The 16,163-nt window shown below is 54.0% G+C and overlaps 5 protein-coding genes across 5 annotated transcripts; 3 read left to right on the forward strand and 2 right to left on the reverse strand.

Moving 5' to 3' along the window:
• Positions 1 to 10: 10 nt before the first annotated feature.
• Positions 11 to 1,571, reverse strand: BZA05DRAFT_429220 (ribosomal protein S2, flavodoxin-like domain-containing protein). Its single transcript, XM_051486125.1, has 4 exons — positions 1,326 to 1,571; positions 1,129 to 1,204; positions 996 to 1,066; positions 11 to 907 (listed from the first exon to the last, which is right to left on the reverse strand). The coding sequence occupies exons 1-4, from the start codon at positions 1,346 to 1,348 to the stop codon at positions 214 to 216; spliced, it is 864 nt and encodes a 287-aa protein (XP_051341659.1). The 5' UTR covers positions 1,349 to 1,571; the 3' UTR covers positions 11 to 213.
• A 165-nt stretch (positions 1,572 to 1,736) lies between these two features.
• BZA05DRAFT_391351 (glycoside hydrolase superfamily) lies at positions 1,737 to 3,738 on the forward strand. The gene is made up of 6 exons (XM_051482969.1): positions 1,737 to 2,255; positions 2,323 to 2,386; positions 2,442 to 2,478; positions 2,541 to 2,606; positions 2,678 to 2,862; positions 2,928 to 3,738. The coding sequence occupies exons 1-6, from the start codon at positions 2,058 to 2,060 to the stop codon at positions 3,728 to 3,730; spliced, it is 1,353 nt and encodes a 450-aa protein (XP_051341660.1). The 5' UTR covers positions 1,737 to 2,057; the 3' UTR covers positions 3,731 to 3,738.
• A 1,398-nt stretch (positions 3,739 to 5,136) lies between these two features.
• BZA05DRAFT_466145 (uncharacterized protein) lies at positions 5,137 to 7,177 on the reverse strand (the record flags this gene model as incomplete). The annotated part of the gene is made up of 9 exons (XM_051487781.1): positions 5,137 to 5,614; positions 5,679 to 6,071; positions 6,131 to 6,364; positions 6,426 to 6,458; positions 6,518 to 6,544; positions 6,611 to 6,680; positions 6,738 to 6,777; positions 6,846 to 6,946; positions 7,041 to 7,177. The coding sequence occupies 9 exons, from the start codon at positions 7,175 to 7,177 to the stop codon at positions 5,270 to 5,272; spliced, it is 1,380 nt and encodes a 459-aa protein (XP_051341661.1). The 3' UTR covers positions 5,137 to 5,269.
• Positions 7,178 to 10,254: 3,077 nt separating this feature from the next.
• BZA05DRAFT_238272 (uncharacterized protein) lies at positions 10,255 to 11,159 on the forward strand. Its single transcript, XM_051479879.1, has one exon. It carries the CDS (start codon positions 10,423 to 10,425, stop codon positions 11,086 to 11,088), a length of 666 nt encoding a protein of 221 aa, XP_051341662.1. The 5' UTR covers positions 10,255 to 10,422; the 3' UTR covers positions 11,089 to 11,159.
• A 1,422-nt stretch (positions 11,160 to 12,581) lies between these two features.
• On the forward strand, positions 12,582 to 13,428 carry BZA05DRAFT_391366 (uncharacterized protein). Its single transcript, XM_051482970.1, has one exon. The coding sequence runs from the start codon at positions 12,708 to 12,710 to the stop codon at positions 13,377 to 13,379; it is 672 nt and encodes a 223-aa protein (XP_051341663.1). The 5' UTR covers positions 12,582 to 12,707; the 3' UTR covers positions 13,380 to 13,428.
• Positions 13,429 to 16,163: the final 2,735 nt, after the last annotated feature.

Raw genomic sequence — 16,163 nt, forward strand, 5'->3', positions numbered from 1 at the left:
TTTATGTTATGTGGGATTGGATGGAGCGCATTTTGGCGAAGCATTGATTCAGCTCATATACAGGTCAACTGCAGACAAAAACAACCTCACATCACGGTCTACAAGATGCCAACGATGACTCTCATCTTCGCGGAGTTGTTTTTAATTAAAATGCGGAACGCCACCGAAAAAAAAAGGAACCCCACGTTTCTCCATTTGCCCCATCCGTTTTTTTTACCAACCGGCGGTAGCTTCCGGCGCAGTGGGCTCAGCACCCCACTCAGCGGCGGGCTCAGCATCCCAGCTGGTGGTGGCACCAGTAGCCTCAGGCGCGGCGAATGCAGCGGGGCCACCAGCAACCTCCCAGTCTCCGCTGGTGATAGTAGCGTTGAAGCCACCCTCAGCAGCAACCTCCTCAACAGGGACGGTCTTGTCCGCCTCCTCGATGGGCTTCTGGTCCTCGGCCTCAGGGTCGCGGTAGAAGTAGAGGTCGACCATGACATCCCAGCGGTCTTCTCTTGAGGCGATGGTTCCGCGAAGACGGAGGACCTCACGAGCCAACATCCACCAGATCAGACCGATCGAGTGACGAGCCTTGTTGTTGGTTGGGATCGCGATGTCGACAAACTCGGTGGGCGAGTCGGTATCGCAAAGAGCAATAACCGGGATGTTGACGTACGAGGCCTCCTTGATGGCCTGGGCATCGTTACGCGGGTCGGTGACGATGATCAAACGGGGCTCGCGGAACGAACGAGTGATGTAGTTGGTGAAGTTACCGGGGGTGAAACGACCGGCAATGGCGGTGGCACCAGTGTGGGCGGCGTACTTCAGGACGGCACGCTGTCCGTAAGGACGAGCAGAGACGGCGCAGACATCGGCGGGGTTGTCAATGGTAGCAATGACACGGGCGGCCAACACAATCTTCTCCCTGCAAATCCCCAAGGTAATCAGCACAACTGTGCTATGGAGGATATTCCGAGTCGGGAAATTGTTGAGCTGAATCGTTTCCGACTTACCAGGTCTTGCCAATGTTGATGATGTTGATACCATCGGGCCTGGTCTTGTAGAGGTAAGGGTCCATGTGCACCTATCACACAGCATTCGTTAGGAGCCGTCCAGAAGCTCGTTCGCTTTGAGAGATATCCCCACCTGCAAGTTCTTGGATCCCATGTGGCACTGAGCGCTCAGGAGCATCTCCATGTCCTCCTTGGTCGCATTGAAGATGCTATAGTTCTCCCATCAGCTCCATGTTCCATCTTCCATTTCCCCCTCAATTCCTCCACCAACCCCCACCATCACCGCCATTTTCACCATCTCTTTCTCGCGACCGGGGGAAATTTACGTACGCGGGCAGGTTGTTGGGCGACATGATGGGTGGCTGATTTTTGGGTTTGACGAAGGGTGGATCTGCCGGAGGGAGGGACGGGGGGCGGAGGTCGGGTTGTCGCGGGGGGTGCTTCACTTGCTCGTAGATTTGGCGATACTCTCTGACTTTCCACTCCAAAACGGGACCAGTGTTCGGTTCTGTGTGGTGTGGGTAGGGTTGCAGCTGTGACCGTTTTTCGCCCTGCGATAAGATGTGATTGATAGAGAGATAGACTGATAAGAGCGCAGTTGCTTGGCATTCTCGTTCGAGACTGGTGTGTTGCACAGCCTTCTTACGCGTAAGCCTCGCAAACGCCCAGGGCTTAGTGCGCCACACTTGCGTCAAGCTGTCTGCGCGCACAGCCAGTGATGTTAAAGGAGAAGCTACATATCTTCACTTTGGCTTCTCTGACATGGCATGTTCTCCCCTTGATTCCCCAAGACGAACCAAGTAATCAAACGGTCCTCACATCCTCTTGAGCCATTGTTGCACTTGAGCTAGACAGCCTTACTGCGCCCACATGACTTTCCAACGCCGTTCGCCAATTACACACCAGAGGTAACTTTATCGAATCCCTCGTGCTCAACCAAAAGCCAGTCGCAGTTTCACGGAAAAAGTTAGATACATCGTAACTCAGTTGGGGGCCAAGTACGATCCCCTGTTGCTTGTAGGAATGGCTACCTATATAAACACTTGAGGTTCTCTTCACATCATGGATTTGCGATCCACTGTCGGTTCAGCTGTGCGAGGAGTTATCCTACTATACTTCACCTTCCAGTCCTACTTCCACCAGTTTCAGTCGCGACACAACCCTATATCCCCACCGCCATCTCCCCATTCATCTGAGGATTACCGATCAATCGCAAATATGACTGGTGGATACAAAACCGTCGGTTACTTTACCAACTGGGTCTGTGGGCCACACACCACGGGGATTTCTGCTGTACCGTGCTGGACTGACTGTGTTCAATCTACAGGGCATCTATGGTCGTAATTTCCAGCCTCAAAATATCCCGACTCAGCATATCACCCATATTCTCTGTAAGCATCTTTGTCCCGAGTTTCGCAATTGGATTGGTTCTGACCCGCTGTACAGATTCTTTCGCCAACGTCAGACCAGAGAGTGGTGAGGTGTACGTTCCCCGAACCTGCTGAGATGGAGAGATTTCAAGGTTAACATTCATTCCCATCACAGTTATCTGAGTGATACATACTCGGACCTCGAGAAGCACTATCCCTCCGACTCGTGGAATGACGTTGGGTGAGCACATCTCCCCGCCATCCCCCCGACAGGCACCATCCCCGCAGCGCGCTAATTTTAACCGCGTGCAGCGTCAACGTCTATGGCTGCATGAAGCAGCTCATGCTGCTCAAGAAGCACAACCGCCATATGAAGACCCTCCTCTCAATCGGAGGATGGACCTACTCGGCGCACTTTGCCAATCCGGCGTCCACGCAGCAGGGACGGTGCACTTTCGCCAGCACCGCCGTAGCGCTGATGAAGGATCTCGGATTCGGTACGTCCTTGCGCACACCTCTGTCCACATATATACGAACCAACATGCTAACTTCGATTCCACAGATGGCATCGACATAGACTGGGAATACCCACAGGACGCCACGCAGGCGCAGAACTATGTTCTCCTGCTCGAAGAGACCCGGCGCCAAATCGACGCCTACTCCGCGCAGCACAATGGGTGCAAGCGCATGCTTCTCACCGTCGCCGTCCCCGCCGGCCCGGTTAACTACCAGAAGCTGCAAATGGCAGCTATGGACCGGTACCTTGACTTTTGGAACCTCATGGCGTACGATTTCGCCGGCGCCTGGGACGCCACCTCTGGCCACCAGGCCAACATATATTCCTCGAGCACGGACCCGTGCTGCACGCCCTTCTCCGCCGACGCCGCGGTAAAGGCATACATCGCGGGCGGCGTCTCGCCGCACAAAATCATCCTCGGCATGCCGCTGTACGGGCGGGCCTTCGAGAACACGGACGGCCCCGGCAAATCGTACGCCGGCTGCGGCGAGGGCTCGTGGGAAAACGGCATCTGGGACTACAAGGTGCTCCCGCACGCCGGCGCCGCCGAGTGCGACGATGACCAGCTCCTCGCATCGTACACGTACAACCCGTCGACGAGGAAGATGGTGTCCTACGACACCCCGCGCATGGCGGCCCGCAAGACTCAGTACTTGCTGAATAACCACCTCGGCGGCGCAATGTGGTGGGAGCTCTCCGGTGATCGCCATGTCTCCGATCCAAAGAGTTTGATCGCTACCACGGTCAATAAGATGGGCGGCTGTAACGCGCTGGACCGTGAGGAGAATACGATATGCTATCCGGATAGCAAGTATGAGAACATGCGCGCGGGATTTCCCGGCGAGTAGAAAGTAGGGTGGGAGGGTGGAGGGTGGAGGGTGGAACAAATGTGTCTAGAGTAATTTTCTTTTTCTTTTGTGCAAAGCATAAACTCGAATTCCGTTTGACTGTTGATCCGACTCATCGTCCAAACACAACGTCTTCTTTCCATCATTTAAACACAAAGTTCTCGTTTTCATCATCATCATCACCCCCTCCATCACATTACAACACATCACACAAACTCACTCATCCACCGTCACCCACCCACAAGTTACAACGATCAAACGGCCAAATGATCGGCGCAAAATACGTAGCTCGCGATAACGGGGCGGGGGAGGGGTCGAATCCAACCCGATGAATGACGATCCCAGCCTGGGCAGCAGCGTCACTTCACCATCACCGCTCCTCCAAACCCCCCAGAACAGCAATGAAAAGTCAAGGCAAGACAAGCATTGCATAAAGTGCAAAAGTTAGTGGCCACATCTACCGTACTATGCCGTCCTCCCCACCCACCACCTCCTCCCGAGCGCTTGGTTTGGTAGGTACATTTCAGCCCGTGTGTACCCTCACAGTAACTTTTAAGCTTAACGTAACGTAACGCATGTTAACGTGGCCAATCCAGCCACATGGAGTATCATACTTTTCTCTTCTCCTCTATACGAATAGTCTACAATAGTAGTACACAAACTCAGTACTTACTTCCTGCCTACTTCCTCCTTGCTTTACCACGCCCGGTCGATACCTCCAAAAAAAAGTAAAAAGCAAAATCCCAAGCCCGGAGCAAAAAAATCAAAACCCCACCCGTTTGCCGGCCGCCAGGCGTCAGGCGTCAGCTGCAGGTCCCGAGCGACGACGAATGATGCGCGCCTAGATATGTATCCTGCCTGATGGCTGGCCGCTGGTGAGATACGCGGTGGGTGCGGAGACTGCTTCCGTACCCAATCGGTATGTTCCATCAGTTCCACCACCACGTCTGGTTGGCTTGGTATGCTTCAATGCTCCGTGACTCCGTCCTCAGACGTAGCCGCTGGTGCACAATGCACATATCTCCAACATGCCACACCGCGCATGACCACGATGGCATGACCACGATGGGCTCTGGTGCGGTGCGGTAATTGGAAGCGGTGCCAGCAGGTACCGTAGTTTGTTCACACGGCATACGGCATATGGCATATGTATGACATACGGTAAGCGGAATGACAGCCCTTGTTTCTAAACCATCGTCGACTCTCAGCTCTATGATACCGCCCCTCCCGGCTCCCCTCCCCTCCCTTCTAATCAACCCCTTCAATCCAATCATCTACGCAGAAGTACTGCCATCCACATGTTGCCAACGGCTACTTGCTTACGGCCAGGTAGCAGAGCGAGCAAGCAAAACGCCGGCTGGGAAGTGGTACAGATGGCGTTCACTCAGAAACTCCCAAAAAAAAAGGAATTACATGCGAGTAATCAAACAACGCGGAGAAAAAAAAACGAATCGAGGAAAGGAAACATGAAATGTCTAATATTAACCAAACCATTTGCCGCGGACAGCTGTCATAATCATTGGTTGCAAGCTCCTTAAACTAAGGCATTTCATAAGGCTCCAACTTATAGCTTCCCGAGTTCAACCCCTCAAGAGCCTTCCTCCCCTCCTCACTGAGATGTGGCTGGCCCACCCTCTCAGCCATGTCCTCGAAGAACCTCGGTTTCCAATCAATCTTCTTCTCCGCGCGCTCCGCCGTCAACTCCCGTTGCCGCTCTTCGATCTCCTGCTTGACCGTCGTGGCACGTCCGTAGTCCTTCGCGTGGATGGCTTCGGTGACTTTCTCCCACATCTTGCGGGACTCGTTGGCCAGCTGCTCTTCGGGCGCCGGGCAGATCTTGGCCACCGGGAATAGAGGATCCAGATCGATGAGAAGGTGCCTCTCCTGCAAAAAAACATACCGTGTCAATTGGATGTGCGAAACGGAAAGGTTATGGGTTCGGACGTACCTTTGAGCCGGCTAGGGTGTAGTACAATTGATTCATCCAGGAGCCGTCAATTTTGGCGATGATCGCCTTCGCCGGGATGCCCTTGAGTCCCTCGAGGTTTTCGGTGTCCTTGTCGTACCGATATACCACACCTTCCACTCGGTGTTTGGCTTTGCCCAACCAGCCGTCCCCGAGATATTGGAGGACACAGCGGATCTTGGTCTTGGCGCAGGTGATGTACGAGACGTCTTCGACATACACGGCGAGGGTACCTCGCAGCAACCCACCGAGGTGAGCAGCCGGATGTGTCAACCTGTAAGACTCGTCTCCACGGTTGCGAAGCGTGATGAATATCCCGAGGTTGTGGATTCCGGGAGTCACCTTGATCGATGTTCCCGTGAATTTCGCACTAATCTGGAGCAACATAAAGTATCACTACCGTGTTCGTGCACAGTGAAACGGTTCCTACCTACCTGATCGTAGCCATTTGCACTGATGCCTTTCTCGGGGCAGTCAATGTAGAAAGCGGACACCGGCGGGTGGTGCGATGTCTGCTCGGTGAGGAACGAAACCCGGGCCAGCTGTGGCGCACTGGACGCGGTGGAGGGGGTTATGGTAGCGGGGGCTTTGCTGGACACCGATTTGATTGACGTAGGCCGAGATTCCGTGTTGAGTGGAGGGAGGGTTTCTTGGACGTCCCAACTACACTGATAAACCCGTCAGACGATCAAACCTCAACCACAACCGCCACTGCCATCCGCAACTTACCCTGAAGAATTCGCCGAGCGTGGAGTTATAAGGCTACGAGACAGATGTTAGAAGCTGTAGCATTCCGCGGACTCAAGATTGATGCTCCTCACTTTGCATGGCTTTCCCTTGATGAATTTCTACAGCCAAGTAGCCGCGTCAGCAGTTGCCCAGACCGGGGCTACCATTCTAGCCAGGACGCCTACCAAGTCTTTGGTGAACCAAAATCTCAACACCGCCAAAAATCTTCCGACTTCATCGTCCGAATCGCCAATGCTGCGGACGTTAGAACACAGCTCGTCGTAGCTCAATCAGACCACATCGTCTAGTTACCTGGCAAAAGTTTCCGGCCGGTCGAGGTAGTTCCAGTACTCTGCGATACGTAAGTCGCGAGCCAACCACCACCACCACCACCGCCGCCGAGCACAAAGGTATGCGTACCGAGGTTCGGAACCGGTTCGAGAAGCTGGCTTGGAAGCGAAAACCGTACGGAGGCGATATCGGCCACGCCGATGAACCGCCGCAAGATACCTAGTAGAACCCTTCAAGAACAAATTACGTCAGCCGCGTTCCCACAGCCGCAACTTCCCCCTCCCCTCCCCGACCACATCTCTCTCTCTTTCTCGCGTCGCGTACTTAAGCTTCGACTGGTTTTCGGCATCGGTTCCCGAGCTGGAGACGGTGCCAGGGGTTGGCGTTTCGGGGGGTGACGCGACTTTGGGCGATGTAGTGGTGGCGGTCGTAGTAGTGGTGGTGGCGGCCGGTTTGTCCATATTTCTTTCTTTCTTTCTTTCCTTCTTTCTTCTCTTTCTTTCCTTTCGTTCGTTCGTTCGGACGAGGTGCGAAGGAGGCTAGGTACTACCAGATGCTGCACGAGGGAAGGTGCAGTTGAAAACGGGTGCTGTGAGTGGAGGAGGGAAACTCAGGGGGGTGTCGGCGGCGCTACACGTTGTATTTAGGCTTGTTCGATCGAAACCTCGCGGGAGATGTCGACAGCAAATTTGATGGTGTGGTGTGTGTGGGGGGGGGGGATGATGGAGGAGCAAAAGGTGTGTCGTCCGTGTTGAGGATCGAAGCTGCGGAGGAGGCGGAGGAGGAGGAGGAAGAGGAGCAGGAGGAGGAGGGGGTACTCGGTCGGGGGGCCAAGGAGCTTCAGAGAGTTTAGTACTTCCTTCGGTCCTTGTGACGCCCCGTCGGTCGCTATTCGTTGAGACCACGCCTTTCGCTGGCAGCTTAGCGCCTTCAACGGCTGGGCAGCACCGGTGTTATCGGCACGGCGTGTCACTCGCAGTGCCAATACCCTAGGTACCTAATCTGCCTGCGCGGGCGCGGCGGGAGGGGGGGAGGGGTACCTGAGGAAGGGTAAATGTTTATACACGTCTCATGAGCCGCTATGGTACATGACATGTCAAGCATATTCCACATAAGCATATCTTTAGTGCTACTCTATGTAGCAAACCCGGCAGGTAGATTACTTTCGGTATGTAACTACACACGCAGTGAGCGTTTCTTCAAGCAGGAGGATATGTGTCCTCAGCCATTGGGCGACATTGCCCAGCGATTCAAACGCCTTTGCGGGGGCTTCATGCACGCCGGTAGTACACGCAGCTATGCGCGGGTAACTATCATAATTTCCAGAAGTGCAGAGCACATGGTGGGGCGGAAAGGGACAGGTGGTCTTGGGCCGCTGGGCTTCGTGAAACAGTAATAGAGTTGTTAATTGGTACATGGACTCCGAGCGAACGGTCAAGACTCAACACCTCGGTTTCTCTATGTAGCCGAGAATATTCGCATATGTAAGGCCCTGTTTGGTTGTAAACTGCATTTTGAATCTACCACACAAAACTGAGATGTAATTTGAAACCGTGAGTTTCCGGGCAATAGGTGGGTGACCGTTCGACACACCGCCCCAAGTTAACAGCTTGAGAAACTGCATATTGTCGACTGAGCCACAATTTTACAAACAAACTCTACAAACAACCACCATTACATACCATCTTATATAGCCCCGAAGTCAGAAAAAAGCGCGGCCCGGCGTACTGTTGAACATCTGTGTTTCCGAACGGGTCATCACCAGGGGAGTTGAGAGTTTGCAGCTGCAGCTGCAACTTTGGTACTCTACTACCTATATCTAACCTTCAACTCGTCAAAAACCGCATATTTTGAAACCGCAGTTGACAACCGAACAGGGCCTACTATAAATCGTTCCGGACGCCTGACCACCACCACCACATCCGTGGGCCCATCGGGGCGAGGGGGGGCGGCCGTGCCGGTCGGCCAACCACTTCTTCACTCGGACAGATGCCGAGATTCGTCACCTTGGGGGCGGGGCGGGGGCGGGGGCGGGGTTGGAAACACTCCTAGACTACCTGCTCTGCCGTATACTGCAACCGAAGCCTGAAGGCCCAACGGAAGCAAGTGGAGCATCGAGATGATAATAAAAACAGGAACCAATTCGAAGACGATTCCAGACTCCAAGTTCCAAATTCCAACGAGCCGAGCTCGCCTCGGCGCTCTGACACGACCCCGGAATACCACTCTCGAGTAGAGTACTGTGCCTTGGAGTGCTATGGCCCTATGGGTAACTGTTGAATTCCGGGCCACGCATCTCTGGGTATGTATCTGCCTCAGACCACACAGCGCCGATCCCGGTGGAGCCCTTTGATTGTGGGCCGCTTTAAGGGAGCAAATCTCGACGTCCGTGATCAGGGGCCCATGCTGGGTATTTGGTATTAGGTATGTAGAGTAGGTAGAGTACACCAACTATAAGATGTAGGATATGATCACTCAGACCTTGTCCGATCCGTGTGAGCGGAGTGGCCCTGCATGGAATGAGTTCTGCGTAGGTACAGTACAAAAATTCTTGGGTGCCATAGAATATCGTGTAGGTAATATCAATCCTATGGCCTTTGGGGGTCCATCCAAATTAATGGCAGATGATCGTGGGGAGGCCCCGCCGGTTCCGTGTCCGACGATGAAGTTCAATGATCAATCCTGATAGGCGCAGCCGCGGATCACTCACTCAGGTTGGTTGTTTTTTTTTGTTTTTTTTTTGTTTTTGCGATCGAGGCAAACTCCGCTGATCGGCGAGAGACCTAGCCAGGGAAGTACGTACTCCCACAGCAACGGTTAGAGGTGATGGCGACCGGTCGGTTCTCATAGCCGATCACTCGGAGCACGCATCGGAGATCGCGTGTCATGCACGCTGCTCCTTGGTTGATCATGACGACCATTGTACAATCGTCTTTTCGATATCAGCAAAAATTATCTTTTTGTGATCGGCGTCGGCAAAAGCATCCGGTCTGCTCCCTGGAGGATAGGAATGGTATGGGTGGTGGGGAGGGAGGATGGGGGGAGGGAGAGGGTAAAGAGGAAAAGAGGAAAAGAGGAAAAACCGTGCTCTCTAATCGCAGCCCTTCCAGAACCCTCTCATGGGCGGTCGCTCGGTGAATTTCTCCGTAGAATCCGGAAGCACACTGGCTTCAGCTTCACGGACATGCATGCTTGAAACCAGCGGCTGTAGGAAATGCTCGAGCTCAAGGGCCTTATAATCGCCGCATGGCCTGGAAATTTTTCAGCTGGATGCAAAAAAAAAAACTCGGACAGCAGTGAAATCTACGGAAACTTGACATCGAAGAAGACGACGCAGCGTTCACAACTTTTTCACGATAACCAGCCCCCATTCCGACGGTGTTTCTTCCTCCTCAACCTCAACCTCCCCCACCCCCACCCACCCCTCACCCCGTCCCGCAGCAAGAATATGTCGCCACCCGAACCACCTGCTAGGAGGGGGGCACAAGAGATCCTGTGGTCGTACCTCGTACGCCGTATCGCATCGCATTTCACGGTCGACGACGGGACGGGAGCGTGGCGTGGCGTGGTATTCTGGTGGGAGGGTGGGAGTTCAGTGGACGACTCGAGGTATGTATGGCGACGATATCATCCTGACGATGCAGCGGGAAGGCTGAGAACTTGAAGTTTTTACTGATGCATACGGCGGCCTACTTACCTACTGGCTATGTCCCCATGCTGCTTCGCATCGATTGGTCTTTTCGCCCGTGGGTGGCTCGGATACCGGATTTCACGTTCCGCTACCCTATTATGTACCCTCGAGGGGGAGGGGAGCTCGTCGTCGTTGGACCGTTGGTTGGACAGTTGCACCGTTGCAGATGGACATTGCGGATGGACATTGCGGATGGACATTGCGGCCGGAATGCCTCTCCGGGCTGGTCGGAGGCGAATTACTGGTTGGATAATAACTTTTTCGATATCACAGCAGACGACTCGGCTCGACACGACCCGTCTCGAGGGGAGCATTATGTATTTGCTCGGACCTGATACGCACATGCCCAAGTACCGTACCTACTCACCACACTCGCAGAGCAAGTCATGGCTGCTGCTGCTGCTACATACATATCATATCATACTAGAGTGCTCTGCTCTAGCAGCTACCTATGCGCATCGCCCCATGCGAAGTTGCGAACAGGAGACCAAAGCTCGCCTGCACTGGGGGCTGGGACTGGGACGCCCATCCTACTCTATTCTGCTCTGCGCTGCTCCAGTCGACTCTGCTGCTCTGCTCTCTCCGGCTCTGGTCTCTTTCGAATGGGTGGATCTCCGATCTATTGCTGTGTTGGATACAAGCGTGATATTCTCCCGTATCATACTGGCCTCGCACCACTGAACCACTGAACCACTGACTCTGAGAGTCTGAGCCCAGACGGATGCCAATGTCTTCCGATGTGGACGTCGGCTTTGCTTTGCGCCAGAACAGAAATCATTTGATTCCCATATCCATATCCACGCCATCGGTCGATACCTACCATCTACCATGAATGAATATGATGGAGCATGAGCATGAAAATGTCATGCGAACCCGCCCCCCCCCCTCCCTCTCTCCCCGACCCCCCTTTGAAATCGCGAGACATCCATGGTCCCCGGGGGAGCACCTGTCGAGTCGAGAGATCCGGTGAGAGAGAGACAGACCAGACGGAGAGTGGAGGTTCTTCTTCTCGCGTAGGGGTTACCGGCAGCCGGGAGTGCGCGCGATGGGCGGCCTTACGGTCGATTGCCACAGCGGATGCGCCGCAATCATCGAGGATTGTGTTGGCCATGCTCGATCGTTCGCTTGCTCGTTCGCTGCTATGTATATACGCTCGTTCGCTACGAAGCTCCCTAAGCTCCCAGTCTGCTTGTGCACGAAAACGATCGAGAGAACCCAACCGTCCGAGGAAAGGAAAACCACTTCCCCATGCCACAACGATTGTCCCGAACGCCGAGCATGCGCAGCTTTCCCATCCATGAGTTGAGTTGAGTTCCATGTCCTCCTCCTCCTCCACCTCCTCTTCCTCCTCCTCCACCTCCTCCTCTTCGGTGCGGCGGCAGACCCCACACACAATGCACACACAATGCATGCATATCATACATTAGGTACCATAATATCAATTATCGAACTCCTGCGGCGGTGGTTGCACGGGCGACGAATAATGTAATCCAATAATTTATGTGTCCGCAACAGGCCTAGCTCTCACATCGCCACTACGTCAGTGCCCTTCGACGCCGGCGTCGTGGTGAGCGTCGAGGTGGTGGTGGTGGGGTGCACGGTGCACCCTGACGTCTACAGAAGTGAAATGAACTGCGTTACGCGGTTACTCTACGCAGCAGAAATGTGATATTTTTGGGGATCCACTCTGCTCCCGCCTAACTCAGCTTTTCAGCGAAAGTCGGGGTCTGTTGATGTCACCGCCCGTGGTGGCCTAGCGTCGCTGCTGGCTGGGAGAGGTGCGGTACGTACCGTACCGGGGTGGAAGGTGGAAGGTGGAAGGGGATGGGGGATGGGGGGTCGTCGCTGGACGGGTTTGGGTTCCGGAGGTGAGCGGGAGGCTCTGCGACGGGGAGGTGGTGGAGGAGCAGGAGCAGGAGGAGGAGGAGGAGGAGGAGGAGGAGGAGGAGGAGGAGGAGGAGGAGGAGGAGGAAGAGGAGGAGGTGGATGAGGAGGAGGTGGATGAGGAGGTTACTCTACAGGCGCTCTGCGTATGGGATTGTTTAATTCTTTTAATTCTTCTTTGTTGGTTTGATTGTTTGTCCATTTTTTTCTCGCTTTTCATCGCGGACGGACGTCGGCGTCGGTACATAACGGTACGGATTGTATGTACCCGTACCAGTGCCGGCGGCGGAGGCGGCGGGGCGGGGCCGGGCGGGGCGTAGGTGCTGGTGGTGGTCACTGGTGGTCACTTGTGGGGTTTCCATTGTAGACTTTGCACTTCTACCGTGGAGAGCGACTACACACACACAGCTGAGTCTATGATAATAGTAGCGACACTCCAGAGTACTATCGAGTACAGACTACAACTCTTCACAATTCCATACCTCACACCTCTTCTCTTCTCTTCTCTTCTCTTCTCACTTCACACTTCTTCCATACGTCTCCAAGCCCCTTCACCCTTCACCCTTCACCTCACCCATCGTCAAAGCGGCGGCGGCGCATGGTCTCGCAGACATATTAATTTCTACCAAGGGTCATCACAACAGCAAGAGCAGGGGGCAACCGTGATCGGAAAGCTCCACAAGCGATCTGACGCAGCACCAATTCGGCCGGCGCGATTACGATCCCACCTCGAAGAAACCGATCCGTCGCTCCCAGCCTCCAGCCTCCGCAGCAAAGTTCTGTCACACGTTTCATCTTTTCGACTTTCGGAGGCTGTTGTGGCAGGGGTGTGTGTGTGGGAGGGGGAGGGTAGGGATCACCCCACCCCGGGGATGCTTGGCGCCGAGGGGGAAGGGCCAATTGCGAGAGAGTGGGAGGTCACCACTCTGGGGGAGACTAGGGAAGAGGAGGAGGGGACCGCTTTATATATGTATTTACATACGGAAGATATGATATGTATGTTCGACCGTCGCCGGAAACCTAGGTGCCGTCCCCGCGAAAAGGTCAAAGATCAAAGAATGGCTCGGAGGGGAGAGGAGAGGAGGTGAGGGGAGAATGCCGCCCCGGCAAGGGCAGTCATCAAGGGGAAGGGGGAGGGAGAGGTGGGTGCATGAAGTTTGAATATCGTGTGCTTATGCATGTATACATGTCTGCCTGTCTGTATGTATTGTATGTACGCACGGTAGGTGCCCAAGTAAGTAAGCAATACCGTAATCGAGGTGTTTTGTGAAGTCAGGTCACGCTCTCGATCGGTCAAGACATAGCAGTCGCGAGCATATCTCCAACTTGTCGGACCGGGCCGGTATGGGTTATGGAAGTGAAAGGTTGGTGGATGAGTGAACGAATAGGTAGCTGTGCTCCGTGATTGAGTAAGAAGTATGGAAGTATGTGCTCAATCCAGCGGCAGTGGCGGTGCGATACGGAAAAGAAAGAAAGTAAGACAGAAATTAAGAAACAGATGAAGAACGAGATGGAGAAAGAAAGAAAGACAGAATGCAAAACGTCAATGACGGCAGAGCGACCACAGTGGAGTACCGTGAGTAGATGCAGGTATCTACCGGTACTCTACTCTGTTACTCTACTCTGTTACTCTACTCTGTTACTCTACTCTGTTACTCTACTCTAGCCACCCTGTGGAACGCTGCTGAAGATTTGTGCTACTCATATGTTGCACACTGACGTCAGCGCCGTGTCCTCCTCCGCCCCCCAACGCGTCCACCCAGGATATCTCTGCCTCTCTGGCGTGTTTGTCCGCCGGCATTGGCGCGCCTATGGTGCCTGCGGTTTTGTAGGCCCATGTTTTTGCGGTGCCTATTCCAAGCCAGCTAGCAGCTGGCAGCAGATATGAAACTCATGGTGTGGACAAGTCACAGGTTATGTACCCTCCTATGGATTTGGACTCCTGGACCGATGTTGGTGTGAAGTTCTTTTACAAGATGAAGCACCGAGTTTTGTATGTATGGAAATCATCCTCGTGTACAACTAAGCCCCCACGCGATAGCAACTGATTTTCACTCTAAAGTAAGTGTAGTGGTCACATGTACTCGGTTGGAGAAAATTTCGGAGAACTTTTTGGATCCGAAACTCAGCTGTTCAACTACCATCCGAGATATGTACGGGCCGCCATCCAAAATCCACCAGCAGATAGCCTGTCCCAGGATAGACATAGTCAACCACCGGCAACGATTGATTCTCGTTGTTGGGAAGGAACGGGTGCATACGAGTAGTGAAGTTGCATGTTCGAGGGTTGTCAGGTGATTTTTTTGTTCTTTTTGGTGGGGTCGGCTGTTGCCATGTAAACTTTCCGGGTGAAGAGCTAAATACCACTGTGACTTTCTAGACTACAGGCACCATACCTACGCAGCTACGTAGATACCTACACCTACCTAGCAGAATAGAATGGAACGTTCGCGTGCGCAACTACGTATGAGTACATTAACATAGATGATGGGTGATGAATGATGGGGGATCGATGGTGGGGAGGGAGGGAGAGAGGGAGGGGGGGATGGGCCGCACAGTGCGTGTTACTGTAACGTTGCGGGCGGCATCCTTACCGCACAATGCGTATATAGATGCTATATATGGTTTGGTTATAGGCGAAACGGATGGACGGTGGTCACTAGTGGTGGTGGACACGGGAGGATGTGTGTATATGGGAAAGATGAGACGGAGTGTGACGAAGGGTGACGGAAGGTGACGGCAGGGTGACGGTGACGGAGGGGAGGGGAGGGAAGGAAAGACGGGCGGATACTTAGACGAGCATGGTGGTGACGGAGGGCAGGCAGACTATCATTATGATCGAGAATCTGCTTTTCCCCATCCTCTCGGATAATTGCTGGGATGGCTAAGTACAGTGCATGCTATGTACTACTACTAAAATATTGTGTGCGAGGGGGTGTGATGTCTGCTGTTCTTTCCGTCTGTTAGGTATACTCGCAGCTCAGCGCAGATCACTCACAACGAAAACATCTCTACTGTTTGCTGGCAGAGACAATGGACGGACTGACGAACGAATGGTGGAGATAAAATCTGCTCGTCAGCGGGAATGCTCCATCACTGCCGACGCCCATAACCATCCGTCCCGCACTTTGCTTCCTCCTATTCTCCTTCTTCTTCTCCCACTGCAAAGTGCATGTAGGTGAGAAGAAGAAGTAGGTACATCAGACTGTGCTCTGCTTCCGCTGCGTTCCACTAGGCAAACCACCTACTCGGTCGGCAATTGTCTGCGCCCGTGTGTGTCTGAGAGTGTGGGAGGGCGTGAGTGTGGCATCGAGAGACACAGCCTACCTAGCCTACCCACTCGGTGGGAGAGACGAGACAACATCAATCTATCGTCGCATACCCACTGAGCACTCACCCACCCTCCACCCTCCCACCCATCCACCCACCCACCCATCCACCTCATGCGGCATGCGGAGTATACAGATAGAGTAGCCGCATGGGTAAACATCTGTGCGGATGTTGCAGCACCATCTGGTATCGGGCTAGGGGAGGCAAATCGCAACATTAGCATCGGCGGCATGTTCGATAGCGGGTGTGAACAAGGGGAGGAGCCACCCGTTGGGACTACGCAGTTACGCCATAGCGCCTTCCCCCGTTATCCCGGACACCACCAACACCACCACCACCACCCACCACTGCCACACTAGCAACAACAACTACACACTCCGCGCCGCCGTGGAGATCTGTATCGTAGCAGCCAAACAATCCACCCCGACACTCTATTCCCCATGGCCAACCACCCCCTCATCTATCCATTGCCATCCATCCCCCCTCCCCTCCCTCCCTCCCTTCCCCCCCGCTCACCCGTGCCCCTGCACTCTACCGTGCTC

The sequence above is a fragment of the Tricharina praecox genome (genome assembly GCF_024521635.1).
Source record: "Tricharina praecox strain CBS 144465 chromosome Unknown BZA05scaffold_6, whole genome shotgun sequence".
In the NCBI taxonomy this organism is placed as follows: Eukaryota; Fungi; Ascomycota; class Pezizomycetes; order Pezizales; family Pyronemataceae; genus Tricharina; species Tricharina praecox.

What these genes read in the sequence shown, in the direction of transcription:
- BZA05DRAFT_238272 (XM_051479879.1), top strand. Translation starts at nt 10,423, where the DNA reads ATGTCCCCATGCTGCTTCGCATCGATTGGTCTTTTCGCCCGTGGGTGG.
- BZA05DRAFT_391366 (XM_051482970.1), top strand. Translation starts at nt 12,708, where the DNA reads ATGATAATAGTAGCGACACTCCAGAGTACTATCGAGTACAGACTACAA.
- BZA05DRAFT_429220 (XM_051486125.1), bottom strand. Translation starts at nt 1,348, where the DNA reads ATGTCGCCCAACAACCTGCCCGC. An exon ending in TCGCCCAACAACCTGCCCGC is followed by an intron (nt 1,205 to 1,325) that starts GTACGTAAATTT and finishes GGAGAACTATAG; the next exon opens with CATCTTCAATGCGACCAAGG. An exon ending in ATCAACATTGGCAAGACCTG is followed by an intron (nt 908 to 995) that starts GTAAGTCGGAAA and finishes GGGGATTTGCAG; the next exon opens with GGAGAAGATTGTGTTGGCCG.
- BZA05DRAFT_391351 (XM_051482969.1), top strand. Translation starts at nt 2,058, where the DNA reads ATGGATTTGCGATCCACTGTCGGTTCAGCTGTGCGAGGAGTTATCCTA. An exon ending in AGACCAGAGAGTGGTGAGGT is followed by an intron (nt 2,479 to 2,540) that starts GTACGTTCCCCG and finishes TTCCCATCACAG; the next exon opens with TTATCTGAGTGATACATACT. An exon ending in GACTCGTGGAATGACGTTGG is followed by an intron (nt 2,607 to 2,677) that starts GTGAGCACATCT and finishes AACCGCGTGCAG; the next exon opens with CGTCAACGTCTATGGCTGCA.